General features: G+C 38.1%; 1 protein-coding gene across 3 annotated transcripts in view; it reads right to left on the bottom strand.

Annotated features, from left to right (window-relative positions):
* Positions 1-23,465, bottom strand: part of LOC145768458 (calcium uniporter protein, mitochondrial-like) — a 53,273-nt gene that overhangs the window by 4,019 nt on the left and 25,789 nt on the right. The window contains exons 2-8 of one of the 3 annotated variants that reach the window (XM_082579952.1): positions 9,444-9,566; positions 4,677-4,731; positions 4,241-4,411; positions 3,623-3,727; positions 3,164-3,324; positions 2,264-2,467; positions 497-582 (exon numbers count right to left, since the gene is read on the bottom strand). In XM_082579952.1, coding sequence (XP_082436078.1) covers positions 497-582; positions 2,264-2,467; positions 3,164-3,324; positions 3,623-3,727; positions 4,241-4,411; positions 4,677-4,731; positions 9,444-9,479 — 818 coding nt within the window. In that variant the 5' untranslated portion in view covers positions 9,480-9,566. Of the gene's footprint in view, positions 1-496; positions 583-2,263; positions 2,468-3,163; positions 3,325-3,622; positions 3,728-4,240; positions 4,412-4,676; positions 4,732-9,443; positions 9,651-23,465 lie in introns of those variants that run through there. The other 2 variants (XM_082579950.1, XM_082579951.1) reach the window with 2 other exon arrangements.

Raw genomic sequence — 23,465 nt, 5'->3', positions numbered from 1 at the left:
CTGCCAGTTTGCCTGTTTGCTATTTTTTGAGTGACTATATTTCCGTTCCATGTTCTAAAGTTTGCAATATTATTCTGTCCACGTTTGAATCTAAATGGAATATGGCAACATATTTTTGAACGCATAAAATTTGAGTTTTGACGGAAGAAAATTCAGGATTTTACATCACTTCGAAGTAATTAGCTGTCGATTTTCCGCAAAAATGCATGTTTGTTACATAAACGAACTGTACACGTTCACTCACCACAAACGGTGACAAAAAATCGATAAGAACCCAGACAGAGAAATCCGTCATTTTCACATTGATTCAACGTCTCCAGACGTTGAGTCAACGTAAAATTGACAAAATTTGTTGTCTGGTAAGCCACAAATTTACATCAAGTATTAAAATACTACTTTAAACATACATGAAGACTAAGAAATAGCATTGCTGTGACATTTTTTTAATGTTGCCCTGATGAAGAGTTTCATAATTTGCCAAAAATCAGATGCCTACCTGTTTACATCAAAGGATGTCTTGTCAGCGGCTCGGTGAAAAAATCTCAAGTACTGGCGGTCCCTGGCGTCCGGATACAAATATTCCTACAAATACGCATAATGCATTTAAAATCCGGCCATCGTCTTGAATTATGGATGAGTGTCACAGTTCAACCAAAACATGGTACACTGATACCTCTGTCCAAATGCGCAGGAAATCGGCGCTCAAGATTTAAAAAAAATAACAGCACGTGTTGAATTGAAAGTGAAAATCAAAATGCATTAGAAAAATTCGAGTGAATTCCGGTCCACCGGTCCAAACCAGAAACACTGTGTGATTTGTGCATTGCTTCAAAATGTTAAAGCAATTAACAGCCATGTCCATGGTAGCGATCGGGGCAGGTGGAAACATAAATCATTTCTTAATTTTGTTAAGATCACATGAGTAAACTTTCTCCGTGGTAGCTGGAAAAACTGTAAAATCGGGCCAAAATACCCGGCCCACTCCTTGCTTAAAGACATGTCCTTACTTTAACATCCTAAAGCACTGTTCCGACTTTACAGCCCTGGTAGTTAACTTAAAACCGCAGTGCAAAATATGTTACTTTTTAAGTTGTTTTCCTTTCGATAGAAATCTTTATTTTACTTGTATTTTTGCTGTGGGTTATATTTACACTCCTTACTGGTATAAACAGGAGTCAAAAAGCCAGGACACTCGCTACAGATTGGAGAGAAATGATTTATGGTAAACGATATTTAATCAAAGGAGTTTTAAAAAAGGAATAAAAAGAAAGGTCATTAAATCGTTTTACAAAAAGCCCGGCCGAGCCAACCAAATTAATTAAAAATGCAGCTGTTCAAGCGAGGACAACCAAGCAGTTAATAGAGCTTTCAGCAGCAATTGGGCCCTTGAGAATTATTTAAAACGCCCACGAAATGCCGACTGAAATTAACTAACAACATTTACGGCAAACTTCGATTTTTTCGTTTGAAGAGTCAATGAAGTAAAGTGAGTAAAAAATTGATCCTTTCCGTCCAAACATGTTGGAGATGCCAGCATTAATATCACATCATTCAACGGCGCACCACTGAAGATAAATAAACCGGTCTTTCATCAACAAATCGATACATACTACGACCATTTCCAACACATGTTCATAAATATTGTTGCTGAACCAACCAGGGTGCACTCAATCATCTGCGTTTGTAATAGACATAAAATAACCACAAAAATGTCGAAGACAGGCAAATTGTGGAATAGTTATAACTTTTTCGCCATGAACGATTTTACGTTTGGGAATAGACATCGACTTGAAAGTGAGCTTGGAGAATAATATGATATCAGACATCGCCAATCAAAATGGATCATTTAATAGCAATTGAAATTAAACCAAAATACCATTTGATATAATTTTAAATAATTATTCAAAGAGAGATTTTAATGAAAAGTCCAGTAGCGAAGTTTTATTTTGGAATATAATTATTCGTCTGAACCGTTTTCAACAAAAAAAAAAATTTAAATAAGCTTTGCGGAGAATTTTTATTTAACTCTTCCAGGATAAATAAAATTTATCTTATGTGACTTCTTTACCACATTGTTGTATCTTGATTCTTGACATACAGTTACACACAGGACATATGACGTAGTCGTAGGCCCAAAAGCAAAAAACTATTAACTTAAGCAAGTTGGCTTTGGCTGATACAGTGATCTACAAAACTGGAGCGTAAATTTGGCTTGATGTCTTCACAAACTTTTACTCTGGAACAAAACTCTTCTGATAATTACCTGCTGAGTGAGAACAAAGTACCCATACATCAAGATGGCGGTTCCGTAAGTGACAAAGTAGGTTACAGGTTCCATGATATCCCACGAATATTCCCACCAGGTCAACCGGGCAAGCAAACCGAACTGCGTCGCCATTCCGGCCATTCCGATCCACATCAATGTTCGGGTCCGTTTCGATGCCGTTTCTGCTACTTTCGACTTCACCTGAAAGACAACGCGACGTGAAGTAAGGACAGGGCAGTAGGTAGGATGAATTGAATATGTAAGTGAATCGCGTTTAATACAACGATGATGCTTGAATTAGAAGCTTCCAATTAGGGTCTGCTACTATTCGGTGAGTCCGATTCGGTGAGTTCCTAACCTCTAACCCTAACCCCTAACCCTAAAACGGCAATGATAATTAGGCTACGGTACCCGATAATTTAAAAAAAAAAATTGAAAAAATCACCAAATAGGGATCGGACTCACCGACTCGGACTCACCGAAACGGCCCATTCCGTCCAATTAAACGGGGTTGACCCGTTGACCGCTATCAATTATTACTCTCACATACAGTTATTGATAGAAATTTCCGGATAAGATAAAACTAATATAAAAAGTTAAAATCAGCTGTGATTTGTTCTTAAATGTAATTCTTACCTGTGTTACAGCAACGCGGTTACGGTCGGTAGTATCGATTAACAAAATGTAAATACATGTAGCTTTCATGTTCTACACAAGGTCTTGTATGTTGGCTTCATCAAAACGATTTTGCCAGACGGACATGAATAGACTTTAGTTGAATAACAAAACATACCGCAAATGAAAAAAAAAAGAAAAGTGCTTACATGTGAGATCAACATAAAATTAAGCAATCAAAGAGCAAGGTAATTATTTTAAAGACGACACTTTCTCACTCACTTCATCAAGCGGCTGTTTTTCAACGTTCAATTGTTCAAGTCGTTCTAGTAGTTCACGCTCCTTCAGCAACTGATGCTGGTCAATGTGCAATTGGTTGTACAAGTGCGAAATTAATGTCTTAACTTGGTTGGTTGGCTCTAAACTCTCTGATGACACTTGATCTGGAGAGGAACCGCAGGCTAGTAAATTAGTCCGCTTTTACATTGATTTAACGTTTGCGGATGTTGAATCAATGTAAAAACGGACTGATTTGCTGGTGGCATATTAAAAAAGTTAAATATACGGTCGGTATTTTGCGAGTAATACAGCAACATTGGATAAAAGATAATCGCATGGTTAAATTTGTTTTTCTTAAACTTTGACATACAAACAAGATCATTCCATTTTAGCTGATGCTGCTTAAGTTGAAGTTGCTTGCCAGACAAACAAGAAAAGTACATAATTTTATTTATTACTCGCCTATGTGAGGTGGGTCGATTTTATATGAGTTGGTATTGATTGTGAGAACAAACTTTTCATTTAATAGATGCGCAATCAAGGTGCTTGAAGCAATACGACTGCCATCTGTTGAAATGCAATAAATAATTAGATGGGGTAAAAATATGTAAACAATAGCTACCTAATGCTGCAGTTTTGTGGTTTTAATCGTTTTGCCCAGTGTCAAAAAAAACATTTTTCCTGCAAACCTCACAAATATGAATGCATTGGAAAAGCATAGGCCACCAATTCAAAATATTTTGTTTCACACCTAGACTTCTAATTCATTATATATATAGTGGAATTAAACATGTCACACTCACACACTCAAAGTACCGTACTGTTATCGAAAAAGTCATTCCTCTTACAAAAATTCTAAGTTGTGCAAAAACAATTTTATGAATCTGAATTATGAGCCTTATAAAACAGTAACTATCTTTTTCTATATGATACTGCGTATGCATTTTTGATCAGATATATATAATGACAAAACATTTTAGAAATTAAACACTGCTCTCACTAAAGTTGTATGTATCAGAACAAAAGCGTTTTATTAAAAGTGATTCACTAGTAAATGTGCCAGAAGCATCGCCATCAAACCTAATGAATGAATGTAGGCAAGATCTATTCCTCTATCTTCCTTCTTTAAACTTGCAAGGAAATTCCCAACAGTAGAAGAAAGTGGACGAAGAGTAAAATTACAAAGTTCTTGTCGAGATGGAAGAGGAACACTTATGACAGGCAACCCAGAGCGGTATTCAAGTCTAACATCTGATAAAATATAAAACTAATTTTACTTTCATTTTGCATTGAAGGGTTATAAAATCCATGGTAAAAAGTGCAACCAACATAGTCATTGATCAGTAGTAGTAAATATTACAGTACTAATAGTAAGATAATATAGTGACCTACACATTACACAACGTAATCAACCAAATAGAAAAATAAATATAAACACCCAATTACGAAAGTATGCAGAAGTCAATCCTTAAAAACTGCAACACAAATAAAATCACATAACAACAATAGCAGTCACCTTTCGTATTGGAATTGGTTCCATAGTTTTGAATGGGGTATAAAAAATAGCAATTCTGAAAAAAACAACATGCAATGCACTGTTTATGATACAATCAGTTGGTTTTTTATTGAAAGAAGTTCAAATACAGTATTGTACAATGACAATTAACATGTGCAAACTACACAAAAAAAGTTAAGATGGTATCAAATAATTAAAGAGTTCCAATATTTGCATTAGAAAAAATAGCACTTTATATTAGTTTTTCGAAAAACTTAACAAAATGTGAAATCTAGGTGTAAAAAAACTACTGTAGCTAAACTCTATATCTCTTGTATTGTTACTAAATATTAGAGCATTTGTCGGCAGAGGTTGGCAATAACGAACTACTTTTGTAGCGCCACTACTTTTTTAGTAGAAGTAGAGGTAGTACCACTACATTTTTGTTATAGTAGCGGCGCTATTTTTTTTTCAATGTAGCAGCAACGGAAAGGCACTATATACATTTTTTTCAGTTGCATTCCTGCTACTTTCCAATTCAAAATGAAAAAAAAATGACTCCTTTTTGAAGATTTTTCATGACAACAATGCATAAAAAAATCAAAGCAGAAATCACTCCATTAGGCTATTGCATAAATCATCAAACCACCCCTGATTATTATCGATTGAATGTTATCCTCGGAATGAGACAGTGTCTTTGTGAAGTTAATCCTGAAAATTTCGCATACTTGTAGAATAGATGCTTTGAACCACTGATGCAGGCTCAGTCACCGAGATTCAAAAATACGTTTAAAAATAAATTTTAATTTGTTTTTTACATTTCGCAAATTTTTTCAAATCTAATTTGAGAAAAACTGTTTCAATTTATATACTGTATATTAGGGTGGCTCTTATTTGGCAAAAAATGAAAAAATTTTGATTTTTGTGTTGGACACTCTTTTAAAAGGTGAGGTTGCCAGAAAAAATAACTCCTGCAAAAAATTTTTGAATTTGAAATTGATTTAGAGGTGGCCCTCCCCCCCTAAAGTTTTGCGCCCTCCTCCAAAATACCAAATCTGCATATCTCAAAAACTGCTTGAGTTGGAGATATGCAGATTTGGAGATATGCTTGAGTTGGAGATACGGTTTTTGTGTCAAAAGATGCAGAAAGCATGATTTCCTATCTGCTTTTTGAACAGTCATTGCGTCTATCTTGAGCAGAAAAGCAGTTATTTAGAAAAAACCTGTTTTCGGTATTCTAGCACAAAACAGTGCTAAACAAGTATTGTGGCCCAAGCTATTCAATAAACAAAGTTCATAAACTAACCTGTAAAACTGGTAAAGCAATAACGAAATAAGTATTCCTAAACTTTTATGCATTCATGCATAGCTAAAATGCCCGTTTTTTATCATATTCCTTGGAGAAACTCCTGAGCGTGGAATCCGCTTTCAAGCTTCAGGTGCTATGCATCGCACTTGTTGGATGGCGAAGGCAATTTATGCAAAAAGCTTGGTCTGCATTTATGGTATCTGTCCGAAGAAATGGTTGGAATAGCCTTGTTTGACTCTCGATTGTCTGTGGAAAGTAAAAAGCTAATGGTGGCAACCATGTTACATGAAACAGGAGAACGTCCACCAAAGAGACCAAGCATCAACGTAGATACGTTTCTTAGCAATAAGGGTCTAGAACAGTATTGCACCTCTAATTCAAAATGGCTTCTTCAGCTGTTGGGTGAAGATGAAGCAATAATTATACTTTCAAAGGATCCTGCTCATTGGACTGAAGATGGTGCATTTATTCAAGCTTTACACATGGTTAAGGGACTTTCAGTTATTCAGTAGTCAATGACAGAGCAGAGAGAGGAGTTGCTCTAAGTCTAATCCAGAATTTTAACAAAATCTTAACTGAAGATGAGTACCAACTTCAGTTTCTTTTGCAAGTTGTTACTGAACACATGAAACTGTTTCCAAATTCCAACAAGAACAATATTGTCGATTCTTCTTCGTTTAAACCTTCTTTGTTACTCCAGTGGTCAAGGGCTCTGTCTTTTACCACTCTTGGGCAGTGGCGATGCGGTTTAGATGCTTGAGCAGGTGTCGAGCAGCAATCCTTTGATTTGTCCATTGATTCATCATCCAGTTCAAGCAGACCACGTACACCACTTGGCGCAGTTACAGATGGTGTGGTCTGTGGTTTGTTCCTCTTTGCCACACTCACAGATTGCGGATGGAGCCATCCCCCATTTGTGCATGTTGGAGCGGAATAGTCTGGCTCCAGTAGGCTAGCCCAGTACGCAGGCGGTTGAGCCGCACCTAGGCCTTCCTTGGCAAATTATGCATTCCGGTTGGATGGGGGCCGGTGTCAGAGATACAACTTTAGAGTCTTGAGGAGTTTTTCTTCCACTCTGAGCTCCATTTGTTGTCCTCCCAGGTAGCCACGCTGATGGATTGGTCTTCAGCGGTTTTCATCAGGAGTTGTGCGTCACATACAAATGGGTGTCTCGATTTCAGTTGCCGAGGATGCTCGATTGCTCGCTCACAGACTCGTAGAGACTTGAATGGAGCAAGTGGTTGGGGTTCGTAGTGCGGCGAGAAAGAGACAGGATGGCTTCTTCGCGACGAAACTCAGCTGGTTGGTTGCCTGCAAGGACAGGCAAATTGTCCAATGGTGTAGGTCGCAGACAACCTGTCACGATACGCAAGACAATATATGTAAAATATTGTCGATAATATCGCTTCATCCAGTACTGATCAGAATTACATTTTGAAATGAATATCGTTACCAGTGTTCCCTCTAAGGTGCAAAAATTAAGACAAAAAAACGAAATTTTGTAGACGGTTTCGTGGTCACAAAAAAGGTTGTAAAATCAAGATTTGGTCAAATGCGTTTTTTCTAAATAACTGCTTTTCTACTCAAGATAGATGCACTCAATGTTCAGAAAGCAGATAGAAAACCATGTTTTCTGCATCTTTTAACACAAAAACTGTATCTCTAGCTCAAGTGGTTTTTGAGATACGCAGATTTGGTATTTCGAGGGAGGGCACAGAACTTTAGGGGGGGAGGGCCACCTCTAAATCAACTTCAAATTAAAATAAAATTTGCAAGAGTTATTTTTTCTGACAACCTCACCATTTGAAAGGGTGTCCCAAGCAAAATTCAAAAACTCAATTTTAAGAACCACCCTACTGTATATATATGAAATGTTAATCTCCAAGGGACTAAAGGTAAAGAATGTAAATGTTCATTCTTTGAGCGTATCGTCAGCTACTCTCAAAATTTTGATATAAAAACTTAGCAAAAATGCAAAATTTCATCAATTAAACACAACAAAATTATTGCTGAGGAAAGAAATTCCAAGTCACATAATGCCGAAATCCTGGGCAAATCCTAAATAAAATTATCACACTTCTGCGGGGAAGCTATCAGAGCTTCTGCCCAAATTCTCGTGCATGACAGCCAAAATTAAAATCAGTTAAAAATTCGTGTTTTAAAAACCAATTAATTAATATCGTGTCTTTGCATTCAGTAGGGTAAGAACAACACAAATAAGGCCTATTATGGAACATATTTGCCATTCTAGCCTACTTGAATGCACGACTTCCCAAGTAGGTGTAGGTTACAGTTTGTCTTTGAGTTTTTATAGGTCAACGCTCAGACTTTTTGCTAAACTTTCATCGACAATACTTCTCGCCAGCAGGCGGATACTTTGTCTTGTTTGTTACAGAAGGTAGCAAATGCGAGTTAAGAGTAAAAAGTTTCACGTACAAACGCAAGTAGGGAGAAAAGTTAGAAATAACTACTAAAGTTGAGAAATGTTGTGGAAGCCAGCGGCCAAAAATGGCCTACCGGCACTAGCATGGTAATTTTGAGGCCATTTAACAACTTTGGTCCCCGAGAGCTCAGAGGCTCGCTACATACCAAACTCTATTTTTTACTTCAAATAGTTTAGGATTCGAATCGATTCGTACCCACGTCCCACAATTCTAAAATTGCCCGTCCCTAGACCAACACCAATCACAACTCTGAGGGTGAATTTTTGGTGTATTGAGGCCATCGCATCAAATGTTGGTAAGGAAAGACAAGTCAACTATGGAGGCCTTTTTTCAGACAGAAGCAAGCTCTTAAGCTTTCCAAGTGACGATTGAAAACAACTCTTCATTAAATGAAACTCTCCATTGCTTCCAGCGCTGCAATGGAAAGACCTTTCTCTGTTTGAAAAAACATGCTGAAGCCAAAGCAGAACGATTCAGCAACTCGCATTTCTGAATGCTTGTATTTTTAAAAGATGCATAACAATAAATTTGACCAAGAACGTGTTTTCTCTTACAACGTTAAAATGGCAGTGCAAGCAAATGATATCATTTGTTTTCAAGGTTAATTTGACGTCACAACAAAGTCTTTCTGTGTTAGTTTAAGACAAAAGTAGCAGGAGAAGTAGCGGTAGCACAAGCTACTTTAGCCTAAGCAGAGGGTAGCGCGCTACCTTTATTGATTGGCAGTGTGTAACACTACCGTACTTTCATAGTAAAAGATGTCCATATCTGTTTGTCGGTAAGTTCATTATTAGCCTATTATCAAAATTGTTAAACAAAATAAAACTTCTGCATTCCCTATTTAGAAAGTGATTTTGAAATTGATTTGAAATTTTTGAAATTGAAAATTTTGATTTTGATTTGATCAACAAAACAAAAGCAATGACTTGTCTCTAAACAGGTTGCGACTGATCACAAATCAAAGTAAAACTCAAGAAGGTGTACTGTATAAGTTAAGCGTAATTTTATGCTATTCCTAAAATCAAAACAACAAACCTGACTATATAAAGTTGATCTTTTAGATGTCCACATTTTATTTTCACAGGCAGCTGTATGCAAAGATAGCACCTTTTGCCAGTGGTTATTTACAGATTTTGCATACTTTTGAAGAAATCCATACTGTCTCGAAAAAGTTAACATTACGTTCAAGGTAGGTACACCTATTTTTCCCATTCTTTTGCTGCTTTTGCTACACACGACACACTAAACACAGTGCTTAAAAATAATTATAATGCTTATTAACAATAAAGCACTGATAGTAAAGTTGTTGAAATCCAAAAAATACCGTAATGAGAAAGCTACAGATCAGAGAACACACAAAAATGGGGAGCAAGTCTTTTAGGCGCTGACAGTTAGACGCTGGTCTAATAGGCGCGCACACTGTGGCGTCTGGATATTTAGGTGCGGAGCACTGTGGCGCCCGGTCATTTAGGTGCTATTTCTAGTAAAGTCTGTAGATTGTATCAGCTTGCCAGAAAATTATATCCTGACTTCAGTGAGTGAAGCTGCTTAAACCGGCAATGCTTTTCACACAAAATGTTATATTGAACAGAAAAATATATTGTTGTTTTATTGATTTATTACTGTTTTATTTGTTGTTAGTCCAGGTTTGCGTTGGTGAAAGCTTTATCAATAAATCATTCAAGCTTCCGAACATTATTGAGTTCATTTTTAGTTAACTCTTTCGCGACCACAGACGTATACACACGTCTTGGGATTTTTGCCATGATGACCAAGGAAGTATCCCCAAGTATCCCTACGTCCAAGGTTGAAAGGTAGCCTATTTCAACCAAAAAAAAATGTAAATGATGGCAGATAAAAATTTTCTCATGTGCAGAATTGTTTTGGCATTCGATTAAACTACATATATTTTCATATTATTGTATCATGCTTGGGTAGTAAGGATTATAATGAAGTAGGCTACACTTTTCTGCCAATTTTTAATTTTTTTAGAAATTAGAAAAAATACCGTGTGGAAAGTTGCTAGTTGTACATTGAATGTTTTAAATTTTATTGCAAAGCTTTGCATCTTCGGATAGCTGAAGATGTATGCTTTCATTTGATGTCAAGATTGTGCGTCTATGTCGATCACATGAGATGTTTTTACGGCGTAAATACAACAGATTTGTGTGAAAAATGTCTGGTACTATTTAGATTAAACGTCTTGACCTTGGTGGTTGCGAAAGAGTCAAATAATAACTACACTAAACATCAGTAAAAAAAATATCATACCGTGGCCTATATTGAAGCGGGTGGTTAAAATTTTATTACATGTAAACTAAAACATTACATGTAAACTAATAGGAAAATCTATCTAATAGTTTTTAATGTAGGCTACAGTTTTTCAGGCTATAGCTTAACCGCTTTGGACATCTCAAGTTTGTACACACTATAGCATTAATTAATCAAAGTTGTGCTCTTTTAAACATTTTGAAAGTCATTTAACAAACAAGCACTGGTTTACTATTGACCTAGTCAAGAAAAGCATTTATGTTGAAAAATAGTCTACCTGAATACACTATTACTCAGCGCTGCCACTCAGCATTACTCAGCAACTTCACTCACTGAAGCCATGACCATTGACCAACCACGCACACGCATTAACAAAACAATTTTTTTTCCTGTTCAATATAATATTTTGTGTGAAAAGCATTGCCCTACGCCCCTACCTGCCAAGCTGATACAATCTACAGACTTTACTAGGAATAGCACCTAAATGACCGGGCGCCACAGTGCTCTGCACCTAAATATCCAGACGCCACAGTGTGCGCGCCTATTAGACCAGCGCCTAACTGTCAGCGCCTAAAAGACGTGGACCCCAAAAATGATTGCTTCACTTTTACAATGTGTTGCAAATTGCAACTTGGCAAAGGAAGATATTGGTTTGATATTTTTCAAACACTGTAAGACTGCTTAAGATCAGCATCAACACCACTTTATTCAGCATCTACTCTGCTATATATCCTTCTCTTTCCAGTAATAGCAGAGTGATGTACTTGAGCACAACTGATGCAATCAAATCATCCAGTAATATAATTAAGCAGGGAGGCTGATTGCGATTGCTCTATCGACAGAACTATGAACACTGTATGCAAGAAAAAAAATAAAACATTATTATGGCTATCAGAATTGGGAGCTGGTATACAAGTCCACCCCTCCCTCTTGGTAACTCATGACAAAGACAGGACTCGACCAAAACATATAGGGTGAAACCCGGGGTGAAACGAGTGCAACCTAGTTCGTACCCTGAACAGTACGTACCCTCAGTTCGTACCCTGAAAAAATCGAGAGAAAAAATTTAAAAAAGCCAAAGTCGCTGATTGCAGTTTCCGCAAACATTTTAAAATTTTCGCCCTGAAAAGATCGACAGAAAAACGCAGTTTCCGAAAACAAACAAACTGATAAGATTGAGAGAAAAAAATAGAACAAAGCCGAAGTCGCTGATCGCAGTTTCCGTTTTTCCGCAAACATTTTAAAATTTCCGGTAATGATCCTAAGAGTTTGCCGAAGTCGCTGATCGCAGTTTCAGCAAACATTTTAAAAGGGTTAGGGTTTAGGTTAGGAAAAGATCGAAAAGAAAAAATTAAAAATAGCCGAAGTCGCTGATCAGAGTTTCCGCAAACAAACAAACTGAAAAGATCAAGAGAAAAAAATAGAACAAAGCCGAAGTTGCTGATCGCAGTTTCCGTTTTTCTGCAGTTTCCGCGTACATTTTAAAATTTCTGGTAATGATCCTGAAAGTTTGCCAAAGTCGCTGATCGCAGTTTCCGCAAACATTTTAAAAGGGGTTAGGGTTAGGAAACAATCAAGAGAAAAAAATTAAAAAAACCCGAAGTCGCTGATCGGAGTTTCCACAAACAAACTGAAAAGATCGAGATAAAAAAATAGAACTGTTTTTCCGCAGTTTCCGCAAAATTTTTTAAATTTCCCGAAATGATCCTAAGAGTTTTTGTTTGTTTGCGGAAACTGCGATCGGCACTTTTTAAATTTTTTTTTTTGATCTTTCCAGGGTACGAACAGTTCAGGGTACGAACTAGGTTGCATCCGGGTGAAACTACTTTACCTTTGCTTTACTGTTCACACACTTCAATCCATTTGTTTTGGTCAATTTCTCTTTGTCATGAGTTACCAAGGGGGGGGGGGGGGACTTGTATACCAGCTCCCGGATTTGTAAACTAAATCAGCTGGGTGCAACCTAATTCGTACCATTACAATTCGTATCGTCAGTTCGTACCTTGAAAAGATCGAGAGAAAAAACTAAAAAAGCCAAAGTCGCTGATTGCAGTTTCCACAAGGTTTGGGTCTCGGAGTATCGGTAGTTAGGGTTAGCATATTGGACTATCGGTTAGGTATCGGTATCCGCAAACAAAATGAAAAGATTGAGAGAAAAAAATAGAGCATCGCTGATCGCAGTTTCCGTTTTTCCACAAACATTTTAAAATTTCTGGTAATGATCCTAAGAGTTTGCCAAAGTCGCTGATCGCAGTTTCCGCAAACATTTTAAAAGAGTTAGGGTTGATCGGAGTTTCCGCAAACATTTTAAAAGGGTTAGGGTGTTTCCACAAACAAACAAACTGAAAAGATCGACAGAAAAAAATAAAACAAAGCCGAAGTCGCTGATTGCAGTCTCCGTTTTTCCGCAAACATTTTAAAATTTCCAGTAATGATCCTATGGGTTTGCCAGAGTGGCTGATAGCAGTTTCCGCAAACATTTCAAAAGGGTTAGGGGTTAGGGTTTATCGGAGTTTACGCAAACATTTTAAAATTTCTGGTAATGATCCTAAGAGTTTTTGTTTGCGGAAAATTTTAAAATGTTTGCGGAAACTGCGATCAGCGACTTCGGCTTTTTTATTTTTTTCTCTCGATCTTTTCAAGGTACGAATTGACGGTACAAATGGTTCATGGTACGAATTACGGTAGGTTGCATCCAAATTAGCTTCATGTTTTTCCTTTGAAACAATGGGTAAATTATCCAACATGCATAAACTATGCGCATATAATTTCCAACTATATATATTGATATCATATTTATTATTATTATATAAAAACTGTTTGGACTTTAGCATATACGGTATGAAACAAAAAATAATTAATATCATCATGCAAATCAAAAATTTCAAGTTGCCTAAGAAACTAAATCCAAAAGTTTTGAGTCTGTGGACTATTGGACATGAATTTTGTTTTGAGCGTCTACCGTCTATTTCACTTGTAAAATCTCTTTCATATATCTAAAAATTTTCTTTTTTATGAGTTTTCAAGTCAGAACTTTACTTTTTCTCACAATCGCAATTCACAAGCCAGACGCCGAAAGGTTTGTCCGCCACCTGGTGGAGTACAGACAAAAATGAAAAAGGTATTTTTTAATTATATAAAAAAAGGGGGCGATTACTTTAAACCCGTATCAACGTAAAGTCAATCGGGGATCCGCGTAAAGCAGATACAAAAGCATCAAAAATTTAAGAAAAACGTGAAAATTATAATATAAACGACGACCTTTTAGAGTACATGTAAATATTAGTATTTTGTAGGTATTTTTTAAACCGGCGTATCAAATGCCTGTGAATTTACTCGAAAAAAAAAATAATGATAGTCACAGTTTGATTGATTAATTGAATATTTATCCCCGGACTAGGAAAGTTTCTTGCAGAGCTTAATCCTGGCAGTTTCGCATTCTTGTAGTTGTAGAGGCTTTAAATCAGTGATGCAGACCCGGTCGCAAATTTTTTTTCCCACGAGCTTTCTGTCTCATTGATTCTAGTCCTCTAAAGGTAAGATTTTCCGAAATATGGATAAGTGTTTTGAGAGATTGGTTGATTCAGATTGCAAAATAACTATTTGCCAATGAAATTCTGCAATGATAATAAAATATAAGCTTTCCCTAACCTTACTTTTTTTGAAAAGCTCTTGTGCAGCGCAAAATTTAATTTAAAGAAAAAAAAAGTTTGACTTTGACGGACGTCGAACCTTCGTTCTCACGGATACTAGACAGAGGATGAAACAACTGAACCAACCGAGCCAACGAGAAACTGTTGCATCGGTGTTGCATTCACACGGTTTTAATACAAACTTTTACCAAAATATGCAAATGAGACAGAAATCTCGTGGGAAAAAAAATTTGCGACCCGGTCACCGAGGTTGACAGAGTGAAGTTTCCGATTGTTGAAGTCATGTTGCCATAGGGATATATCATTAGACGCCGTTGAATGGAGAGCAGTCCTAAACGTGCGTTGCTTAAGCGCACACCCCTAGAGTCGAACCCGCACGTCGCTTGATCTTGAAGCTTAATTCTTCGTTCCAGAAGTCCCGCGCTAACCAACTGAGCTGTTCAGTTTGTTTATGTTTCTGACCATCACAACGAAAAAAATATATGCTCAATACCCTGGCTCAATATAGCAGAAGTGTAGATAAAAGTGGATGTGACAAAACACGAACGTTCTTCGTGCTTGATACCGAAACAGTCCGCAAAGTTAGCTCAATGGTTAAGCGCCTTACTCAAAACCACGCAGCGCTGGTTCGGCTCTTTGGATGTAGCGTACGATTGATCAACGCATTTCAAGACTGCTCTCCATTCAGCGGCATCCAGATTCTAGTGGATGCAATAATTTCCTGACGACAACAACAACAACACTTCAACAATCAGAAACTTCACTCTGCCAATCTTGGCAACCGGCACTGCGTCAAAAGTTACCAACAAGCAACAAGCATCCGAAACTACCGGGAATAACCTATCAAAGACTTTGCCAGTTCGAGGATAAAGATTCAAAAATCAACCAACCAAACCCGTTTAAAATTTGAACGAATGCAGCACCTCCATACAGCCAAAACCGTCATTTTTACATTGATTCAACGTAAAGACTATAAAAAGTTTTCTTCCTTTCTTGTTCAATCAGATTTTAGAGTAAGGCTATGTAACAGATCGAATTTTGCTTTCAGTAACAAACCGTTACACCACAGCGAGCCTACAGCGTCAGGATAAAACAGGTCATTTTATTTACACTTGTAAAAAACAGATGTGAGGTCCCAGACAGCAAAATCGGTCCGAACACCGTGTTAATTTTATAATCGACTTGAATAACATGTCAAGTAGCAGCCACTCTATTCTTTGTTGTTTTAAGAAAACCTCTGAGACGTCAATCGCGTCTTCGTGCTGATAGAATTATTACGTTACTTTTACAGACATAAAGCTTGTGTTTACTTAAATCCATATATCTCTTTCCACGGAGTTGGTGATCTATCGACTTGTACGAAAACAATTTACATTTTTAGCAATTCCTTATTCTTCCCGAAAAACAAGTTAAATAATTGCTGTCAGTTTTTAGACGAGAAACTGAAGCTTGCAAGGATTGTGGCTCATGAAACGGCACCAGAATATCTGTAGTGTGTTGTTTTAAAATGCTATTTTTAACTTCTATTGCTCTAAAAAACAATTTATGTCATCTTGTGGGCTGAAAATTAATCGTTGTTTTTCATCATCCATTTAAACGTTGGCATAGCACGGCCAACGGTAATTCAACGTCTAAATGTCGTTTGTCTGTATGTGAATGTAAATACTTGGTGTAGCACAATATTTCTTCGAAGCTTTCGCCGCATCTTGAAAGATGTTGTATGAACGTTAGCGAACGATTGTTATCCGCTTGCTTGCTTCAACCAAGGCATATTACTGAAGCTATTTTTTCTTATCGTTGTCTTTATATAACGCATCTTCTTTGTGTTTTGCAATATCAGCATAAAAGGCTTAGCAAAGCGAACGTTTGAGAGCATAGACCAGAAATTCCGTTGAGTTTTGTATTAGCTGCATTTGGTAAAACGAAATGTTTAAATCTTAACTCTTAAGCATAAATTGGGAAACTTTATGTGAAATATTTCTTGATCATTTACTAATTGTACATTTTTGTTACAGACGGTTGTTCGCCTGGTCAAACGTCATGTAGAAACCGTTCGGGTCTACTGAATATTACGTCATGGAAATTCCTAAAACATGAGCCAAAATTGCACCATCGTCCGTAAGACTCGTGTCAGACCGGTTTAAACCTGTTTCAGTTTGAGACCTGTTTGGACATGAAATATTGCGTCACGAACTGCTCTCGTGCCTTTGAGTTATCACAAATTTTTCTGATTCATTCTCGAAGTTGTTTGTTGGAAGTCGGTCGCACATTTAACTGGTTTATTTGGTGCTTGCTAGCTGGACAAATTCTCCGTCTTTTATCCAAGTAATCCGTATCGTAGTGACAGTTTTAGAGGTGCAAGGCATTGCACCAGTCATTTCGATAGCCGCGGGCTAATTTTACTGGAATACACTTTGAATAGACGTTTCGAAGGTGTGTTTATTTTTCGGTCATTACGTACAGACAAACGGATCCGGGAACTTTATGTTACAATTTTCCCACGAAGAATTATGGTTTACCGTTGTGACCAATTTTGTATTCTATTTGATTAAGATGCACTAGTAGAATCAATTGCTGTAGGCTATGACTGTTACGACTATTATTATTTGGATTATTATTTGTACGGATTATCACTTCAAGCCCTGATTGCTGTCTCGGTGAGTCTGAACTATAATCACCAGCTCTATCTAGAATTGAAGTAGCCTATATCTGCCCACTAAGTTTGTTAAATGACCTTGCGACCTGCAACCTTGTGGCCGACCTTGCGACCTGCAACCTTGTGGCTGGACCTTCGAGCTGCAACTTGTGATCTTGTGACCTTGTGATCTTCTGACTTGTAATCTTGCAACCTATCTGCCACAATAAACTAACAGAACTCAAGACCGCGTTCAGATTCAATCTACTTGGCTTGTTTTTCTGTCTGTTGTAGGCGCATAACCGTATTAACTGAGCGACGCATATAATAATCCAATCCACTGTTTGGCACCAGTGAGAAAGATATTGTTTAACATAGAATTCGCGTCAAAATTCTACACACCGTGACTTTCAAGAAAAGAATCCGTGGTGAACTGACTGAAATTAACGCACCACCCAGGCACCAAATGACTGAGAAAAACCATAGGCTTACGGCTGTGATGTACGCGCATACAAAAAATATTGACGCCGTCAGCGTTAACGCAAACGTTCGAAAAACCATACACCGTATGCTTCAACGCAACTTGTAAAAAAAGTTGTCAGCGTCAGCGCATACACCAGCGTAAACTAATTTTGTTTGCTAGGTGCCAAACATTCACACGGTATGGTCACAGCGGTAAACCTTAATCTCTTCGTGGGAAAATTGTAACATAAAGTTCCCGGATCCGTTTGTCTGCAAGTAGTGACCGAAAAGGAAACACTCCTTGAAACGTCTATTCAATAAGTGTATTCCTGTAAAATTAGCCCGCGGCTATCGAAATCGAGATGCAAAGCCGTACACCTCTAAAACTGTCACTACGATACACATTACTTGGATAAAAGACGGAGAGTTTGTCCAGCTAGCAAGCACCAAATAAACCAGTTAAATGTGCGACCGACTTCCAACAAACAACTTCAAGAATGAATCAGAAAAATTTGTGATAACTCAAAGGCACGCCAGCAGTAGCGCGACGCAATATTTCATGTCCAAACAGGTTTCAAACTGAAACAGGTTTAAACCGGTTTGACACAGTCTTACGAACGATGGCGCAATTTTGGCTCATGTTTTAGGAATTTCCATGACGTAATATTCAGTAGACTTGAACGGTTTTTATATGACGTTTGATTAGGTGAACAATTGTCTGGAACATAGCGGCCCCTAGTTATGACAGTCTGACATGGCATAACTAAAAAAGAATTGACGACAATTGTGAGCCAATGAATAAAAACACATGATACACAAATTGTTTGAATCACTCACGTTTAAGTTAATACGCAAATACAAAGGGCATGCTAAGAATGAACAGCAATAAGAATAAACACGACGATACATGAAATTGGTACCATAGGTATTAGGTACACGCAAAAAATGACGCTATATACAATGGTTGCGATAATAACCGACTGTTCTGGGCTCAGACAAGTGTCGGCCACCGCAGACAAAACCAGGCTCAAACCCTAACACTTAGGTGTTCTTTACGGGGGCGAGGCACGAAATATCCCTCAACACATAGTCTCCTTTCACTTTCCCCGTACTCTCATCATAGTTGCAGACGGCAACTTTAGCTCTACGAACCACAGGCTTCCCTTTCCTAATTTGTGGAACTACCTCATGCACCCTCCCAAGTTGATACTTCCCACGTTTACCAATGTCCTGGAGAGAACCTACCACTACAAGTTGACCAGGCTCCAAATTCTCGGCCATTTTTAGCCATTTTTTCCGGCCCTGAAGACCTGGCAAGTAAAAATCGATCCATTTACTCCAAAACTGCTGAGAAAGTGACAAATTGAACCGATAATCCCTTCTTAATTGGTCACGATCATGTGGTTGCCCAACAGCACAGTATGGGTCTAAGTATGGGGTCAAAAGTGAGGCAGGGGTGATGGCAGTAAAATCCCTAGGGTCGTCACTCAAAGGTACCAAAGGGCGTTCGTTCACGATCCGAACGGCACTGCCTGTGTACGTAAGCAGTTCAATAAAATTGGGCTTACGAATTGAAGAGTCCAAAATGTGAAAAAATGCGATTTTAAATTGTTTAACCATTGCCTCCCAGGCGCCACCTTGCGCCGGAGCATACGGAGGTATAAATTCCCAGTTTATCTCTCTCTGTCTCAGAGCGTTGTGAAATTCAGCTGATTCTATCAACTCGGGTAACTTCTTAGATGCTGCCTGAAAGGTACTTCCATTGTCGGAATAGATAGCATTAACCTGCCCACGTAAATCTGTAAACCGTGTAAAGGCAAGTAAAAAATCACTCAGCGACAATGACGTTGGTCACAGCGGTAAACCATAATCTCTTCGTGGGAAAATTGTAACATAAGATTCCCGAATCCGTTCGCCTGCATGTAGGTGACCGAAAAATAAACACTCTTTCGAAACGTCTTTTCAAAATTGTATTCCTGTAAAATTAGCCCGCGGCTATCGAAATCGAAATGCAACGCCTTGCACCTCTAAAAACTGTCACTACGATACAGATTACTTGGATAAAAGACGGAGAATTTGTCCAGCTAGCAAGCACCAAATAAACCAGTTAAATGTGCGACCGACTTCCAACAAACAACTTCGAGAATGAATCAGAAAAATTTGTGATAATTCAAAGGCACGAGAGCAGTTCGTGACGCAATATTTCATGTCCAAACAGGTCTCAACTGAAACAGGTTTAAACAGGTTTGACACGAGTCTTACGGACGATGGTGCAATTTTGGCTCATGTTTTAGGAATTTCCATGACGTAATATTCAGTAGACCCGAACGGTTTCTACATGACGTTTGACCAGGCGAACAACCGTCTGGAACAGACGTAACCAGCTCAACATGAATAGCGCGAGATGCCATACATGTGAACAAGAGTCCCCAAGCTTTTTTGTGACTTCTACCTTCAACAAAGGTTAAAGGTCCAAGATAGTCTAAGCCGCAATCAAAAAAGGGTTTCCTATGCGCAGTTGTGCGAGACAAAGGTAAATCAGACATGAGCTGCCTTATAGGCCGTGCTTTCTCAATCGCACATACACCACAATCATTAAGATACCTCTTCACGGAGGCATTACCATTAGCGATCCAAAACTTCTGTCGCGTAGACAACAAAGTGTGCTGTACTCCACAGTGCGCATTTCCATTATGATGCGACAGTACAACAAGCCTAGTGAATAGGGTGACCCAAAAAAAACTAAATTTTGATTTTTAAACTTTTTCTTGTTTAGACCTCTGCATTATGGTCCAAAATGACACCTTGCCAAGTTTTGTTGAGATTGGTCCACATTTGACGCCCTAGCAGTGGGCCGGTACCCGCGCCGGGTCAAAATCGGCCAATCTGGCTGTATCTCAGCAACCGGTAGGCCTAGAATGCTCAAATTTGGCTTTAAAGAAGCAGAATGCATGGTTTCCTATCTAACTTCCAGAGGGTTTAGGGGTCTAAACCATTTAGTTTATGAAAAAAATGCAAAAAACACATTTTTGACCAAATGTGGCCCCCATAAACGTGTAATGTTCAACTTTTAGTTTAATATACAACACTAATTGACTAATGACACAAAATTTAAAATACAAGCAACTTTTGTTTAATCATAGACAAGCTTTATTGCTTTTGCACTTTGGTTTACCACTTAACTTTCAACCACTGACCACTGTAATTACCCATTAAATAATTCAAGACAGTTTTTTTTTCATTTATCGTATTAGTTTACCACTTAACATTCCTTAAAAATGATTTTGTGGTTGTGTCCAGCTTTTTGGTGGACAATGACTTCTTGGCCATATCTCGAACTTGGGAATGGTAAGCATGAGTGACTTTGATTGCTTTGTCCAACTCTTTCTCACTACTTGGGGCAGAAGCCCTTTCCTTAACATCAGCGACCATGCCCAAAACTCTCTCAACAACATCATTTGTAGCAGGCATGTTCTGTAGCAGAGTTTTGAATGATGAAAACTCTTCCATATGATGCCAAGATCTGGGACTTTCATGAGTCAGACATTCAAACTTGGGAAAAACTCTAATGAGTTCTGAAGAGTCTGGTCCGATCAAGTCCAGCAAGCAAGTGGAGTTTAGAAATGCATTTGAACCAAGTCCTTACCAATAACGGCTCTCTCAGAACTTGATCGAAATGTTTGCATCTTTTGCCACATTCGGACCTTGGTGGATATGCTCACACGATCACTTGCACAAGCAAACACAACGTGGCGCTCAATGAGGTACCACAGGTGCAGGTTGAGTTTCGTGCGTGTAGTAACAGCCATTTCAAGGAAAAGGTCCAGGTAGCCTAAGTTGCTCTTTTAGAGGTGAGCTGAATGGCATTTTTGAGAGTGTTCCACATTTCTAAGTCATACGCTGCAGCATTTGTCAAACTTGGGGATGTGAACCAATATTTAACATAAAAAAGTGTTAAAAAAGCAGCCAGTGAATATATATTCCCAAGGCCACAATCTTTTGTAAAAGCTGGATTTTCTGATAACTGCTGCTTGAACAAGGCAACTTGAATGGTATAAATGATCTTCGCCATTATATGTGCTAAACACACTTGGAACATTGACCGTACAATATTGTATCCACACCGGAAAGTACCACCAAGAAAAAGAATGGACAATTTAGCCAACTTTTTGAAATCTTCTCGTATGTTTATTCCATTTTGAAGCCAACTGAACAAGAAATCTAGAACTGATTCTTTAATTCTATTCAATTTTCTGTTGTTCGTTCGGAAAGTTTCATAAACTTAAACATTTATATTGTTCACCCAAACTCCTGCAAAGCTTTTAAATACAGCTTCGTATGGTAATTCTGTGTCACCGTAGACCACTGAAGCTGCTCCACCACAAACAAGCTCCATGCTATGATGCCTGCAGGCTAGTTGAAGGATAATGTCCCATATGGCTTTGAAATTGAACGGTAACGCCACTTTTCTAACCACTATTTACTGCAGTTGTGTTAAAAACAAGACCCAAGACTATTTTTATGTCGAAATTGACAGCATTCAGTGCTTCAATCACGTTTCTTGTTTCATTCTTTGATCCACTTGAGTCCGTCGTGTTTATCACATCAACCAACACTTCTGCCTCATTATTTAAACATTTCAGTACTACTGCAAGAACTGGCTTCTTTTTTCCAGTATGTTAACGCTTTTTTATGTTAAATATTGGTTTACATCCCCAAGTTTGATAAATGCTGAAGTGAATGACTAAGAAATGTGGAATGCTCTCACAAATGCCATTCCTAAAAGAAGCAACTTAGGCTACCTGGACCTTTTCCTTGAAATGGCTGTTACTACACGCACGAAACTCAACCTGCACTTGTGGTACCTCATTGAGCGCCACGTTGTGTTTGCTTTTGCAAGTGATCGTGTGAGCATATCCACCAAGGTCCGAATGTGGCAAAAGATGCAAACATTTCGATCAAGTTCTGAGAGAGCCGTTATTGGAAAGGGCTTAGTTCAAATGCATACTATTCAAAACTCCACTTGCTTGCTGGACTTAATGACACCAGACTCTTTTGAACTCATTAGAGTTTTTCCCAAGTTTGAATGTCTGACTCATGAAAGTCCCAGATCTTGGCACCATATGGAAGAGTTTTCATCATTCAAAACTCTGCTACAGAACATGCCTGCTACAAATGATGTTGTTGAGAGAGTTTTGGGCATGGTCACTGATGTTAAGGAAAGGGCTTCTGCCCCAAATAGTGAGAAAGAGTTGGACAAAGCAATCAAAGTCACTCATGCTTACCGTTTTAAAGTTCGAGATATGGCCAAGAAGTCATTGTCCACCAAAAGCTGGACACAACCACAAAATCATTTTTAAGAAATGTTAAGTGGTAAACTAATACGATAAATGAAAAAAAAACTGTCTTGAATTATTTAATGGGTAATTACAGTGGTCAGTGGTTGAAAGTTAAGTGGTAAACCAAAGTGCAAAAGCAATAAAGCTTGTCTATGATTAAACAAAAGTTGCTTGTATTTTAAATTTTGTGTTATTAGTCAATTAGTGTTGTATATTAAACTAAAAGTTGAATATTACACGTTTATGGGGGCCACATTTGGTCAAAAATGTGTTTTTTGCATTTTTTTCATAAACTAAATGGTTTAGACCCCAAAACCCTCTGGAAGTTAGATAGGAAACCATGCATTCTGCTTCTTTAAAGCCAAATTTGAGCATTCTAGGCCTACCGGTTGCTGAGATACAGCCAGATTGGCCGATTTTGACCCGGCGCGGGTACCGGCCCACTGCTAGGGCGTCAAATGTGGACCAATCTCAACAAAACTTGGCAAGGTGTCATTTTGGACCATAATGCAGAGGTCTAAACAAGAAAAAGTTTAAAAATCAAAATTTAGTTTTTTTTGGGTCACCCTACTAGTGAAGGGGTGCTTCGAAGGCAAAACAATCGGATGCTTTGCTTCAAGAGAGATCTCGGGAGAATTACTTAAGCGCCCTTCAATGCGGATTACACCAGCGTCATCTACACAAGGTCTGTACTTTT

Source organism: Aplidium turbinatum, chromosome 4 (genome assembly GCF_918807975.1).
Source record: "Aplidium turbinatum chromosome 4, kaAplTurb1.1, whole genome shotgun sequence".
NCBI classification, from domain to species: domain Eukaryota; kingdom Metazoa; phylum Chordata; class Ascidiacea; order Aplousobranchia; family Polyclinidae; genus Aplidium; species Aplidium turbinatum.
This window is presented reverse-complemented; position numbering and strand designations above follow the sequence as displayed.